General features: G+C 45.6%; 1 protein-coding gene across 1 annotated transcript; it reads right to left on the bottom strand.

Moving 5' to 3' along the window:
- Positions 1-503: 503 nt before the first annotated feature.
- Positions 504-3,073, bottom strand: LOC121538207 (uromodulin-like). Its single transcript, XM_041846029.1, has 2 exons — positions 3,060-3,073; positions 504-2,247 (listed from the first exon to the last, which is right to left on the bottom strand). Exons 1-2 carry the CDS (start codon positions 3,071-3,073, stop codon positions 504-506), a joined length of 1,758 nt encoding a protein of 585 aa, XP_041701963.1.
- Between the last annotated feature and the right edge of the window lie 323 nt (positions 3,074-3,396).

The following is a 3,396-nucleotide window of genomic DNA, read 5'->3' as shown; positions in this document are numbered from 1 at the left end:
TCAGGGACCTCGCACTGACTCTAGATTCGACTGGGAATTACAAGAAGGTGAAAGAAAAAACCTCAGCCAACAGTTGTGTCTAAGACGAATGGCTTTGGAAAATGGCTGCAGGCTTGGGAAATAGAGGGGGGTGTCTCTATGTGCAAGTGTGGGGAGCGATACAGAGAAAATAAATGAGCAGTGATGTTTTCTTTATCATATAGTTATTTATTGTCGTTATCAAATGACAGCATACACACTGAGCAACTCAGGTTTGGTTGGCACTAACGCAATTCTTTGAGTAAATGATCGGTCCTCAAAAACAATGCAAGTCTATGTGTATAAAACATTTACAGTACAATGAAATCCCACACTGTATTGCATAAATTCATTAACAATAATAGCAGAAAGTAATTTGCTGCCCTTGCATGACCATTGGTTGTGCTGGTTGGAATGGAGATCTGGGGAGGGAGAGGGCCCAGTGGGTTGACAATGGGGTTGAGGGGTGGGGGAGGTGCTGGAGGTCATTCCAGACTCTGGGCCCAGGTGATTGGCCCAATGGTGAGGGGGTTGAGGGAGACAGACTTGGCCACAGATCGGGATTTCCTCCTGGAACACACTGGAGAGCAGGAGGCGCTTCTGTGGTTACACAGGCTGAGGCGGCAGTGTAGGAAGACGTAACGGTAGCCCCCATGCAGAAGCGCAGAGAAGCGAGCCTGGAGGGATGAGGCGCTTTCCTCGACTGTCACATGGGTACGATTGCTTGGACAGCTGTCCTGAATAATGTAGTATCGAAGGAGGTTGTCAGGGCTGGGGGATTCCGTGGTGTAGCAGTCGTCTAGAACTACCACAAAAAATTCTGGGTCTGACTCGTCCACGGACACGCCCACATGCAGGGTGGAACCTACAAGCAGAGTGACTGCCTGACCAGCTGGGTAAGGCTCTGTGTAGTTGGAGTTACGATACAGAAACATGGAGGCTCTGGCCTTGGCACCGACTGCGACAACTGCATTTTCAGTTGGTAGATGCGGTCTGATGGGCACATCCAGGCTGGTCTCTATTTCCAGAGGACAGATACAGGAGAAAGGAAAGCTAAGGGGAGAATTGTTTTGTGCATCTGCTGGATAAACTAATAAGCTGTTGGAGTAGACAGCATGGGTGCCATTTGTCTTCACTGTGTTTCCACAGTGTCCCTCCCTGCGCTCCACCTGGTACCACACCATGCCATTACGATCCTCGTGGGCGGAGCAGCGCCGGTCGGCCAGGTGAGCAGAGGTAGCGTTTATACCAGCACCCTCCAGATGAGCTCTGCTTAGACCCACCTGTAGGAGGTTGCGCCCACACACCAGCTCTGGAGCCTTCCTCTCACATCTCCAGTTGATCTTATCCTCACTCACACAAGTCTGATCGTTTCTACAGGTAGCACATACCATAGTGTTGACATCTGCACAGTAGGCAAAGCTGCAATATGTTGGACTGACAAACTTGTAGACGTAGTAGTTTCTATAGCAGGCTTTGACATGGATTGGGGTTTGTTTATATTGGCAGCAGTTATCATAGCTCCCACAGATACCCCGCTGAACCACTCCGTCTGACAGCTGGGGATGGGGATCTGTGAGCCACATCGGGCTACTGGTACCACATGTGTTCTTTTGCACACACCTCTCTGGCATCTGAACACTGGTGTCCCCCAGGAACATGCGATACCAGCCCTGAAAGTTGATATCCTTGTCGCAGTTCTCACTACCCCTGTAGTTGGTGGCACGCCAGGCCTCATTCAGCACGGAGTAGTGCTGGCAGGGGTCTGCACAGCGAGATGTTCCACCAATACTGATACAGTCCTGTCCCACTAGACACTCTGTGTCCCCACACACAAACTGGACAGAGTGGGGGTCCACGTTTGTGCTGGTGTGCTGGACTGAGCTGAGGTTATTTTCTGGAGGCACCAGGCAGTTGAAGGACCCAGGGGTGTTCTCACATACCTGAGGAGGGGCGCAGGGCTGGTCAGTAAGGGAACACTTGTCAACGTCCACACAGCCCAGTATAGAGAACCAGCGGTAACCTTGATGACAGCAGGAACCACTTTCGCAGATCTTGAGGTCATAACAGGTGATGCCGTTGCCGACAAATCCGTCTTGACAGGTGCAGGTGAAAGACTGTGTTGGAAAGGCATTGCCCCTCTCATGTTCTACAGGTGATTCCAGGCAGGTGGCTTGGTCGTGACACCGTACCTGACCTATCACCAGTGCAGAGCCCCTGATGTCATCACTAAGAACCCCATCATTTAGATCAAAACAGCCTACACACCATTCATATGAAGTGTGTTCTGGCTTCTACCTGTGAACTTGAGAATTTATATTTTTCCAGAGACATCATGTGACTATCGATAAAATGCTTTTATATTGTGATTACGTGCATTGAGTTACTTATTGATCGCTATGAAAACTGATAACTCAAGTATAAATTAAAAACTCTTCATCTGAAAAATATGGCACCGCTTAATCTGCGTAATTCTTGTTCCATATAAAATACAACCTTGGAGGTTCTAAAGTTGTTGAACCGATAAGCTTTGACTTAATTTACAATTGTACAACTGACACTGACACATTTATTTGATTAGGATTTGATTGTGTCATTTTTCCATAATAGTCCACTGCAGAATGAGTCATGCAAAGTAAACTTCCCTAGTGAAAAGTAAACTTCCCTATTGCATAAACTTCCCTATTGCAACAACACACATCAAAAAACAGAAATGGCACAAACAAAAGATCAACATGAATGACCTTAACTTGAAATCGGAGTGAGTAGTGATGCTTTGTGGTTTTAAATATATTTTTTTCGCCATATTGAAAGTTGTCTTTCTGTTGCACCATGAGGATAAAAGTTGAAAAGCCACAGAATATTACAAGTAACATTTATAATTAAAGAATTAAAGAGTCACAATATTCTGAGTGAGAAACCATATCAAACCCACCAAACAGATCAGTATGTAAATAGACAATGTTCTAAGAGCTAGTTGTATTGCTATTCTGATGTCCTTGGGGAAATATAATGGCCTCCAGACGGTGCAAAAAACGTACTTGAAATTCATCATGTTAGATGTTGCTTCTTGGATGTTAATCTGACTTTAAGTATCCATTTAGCACGACAAAGGCAGAGCTGGCTATCACTATGCTTTTTGTAACACATTTCCACAACGCATGTAAAGAAAACATTATGACCCCATTATCTAGGCCTTGCAAACATTAGAACAGCTTGATCGTTTTTTTCTTCTTCACTAAGACCTCTGTTCAAAATATCTTTACAAATGAGGAGTGAGCCACTCGTATTAAAGGGAAATGTCACCACCCCAACATCAACATATGTGAAAATTGCACATTTCTAGGTTTTGTAGTAAAGAAGATAGAGGATAAGTGT

Source organism: Coregonus clupeaformis, chromosome 3 (assembly GCF_020615455.1).
Source record: "Coregonus clupeaformis isolate EN_2021a chromosome 3, ASM2061545v1, whole genome shotgun sequence".
In the NCBI taxonomy this organism is placed as follows: Eukaryota; Metazoa; Chordata; class Actinopteri; order Salmoniformes; family Salmonidae; genus Coregonus; species Coregonus clupeaformis.
This window is presented reverse-complemented; position numbering and strand designations above follow the sequence as displayed.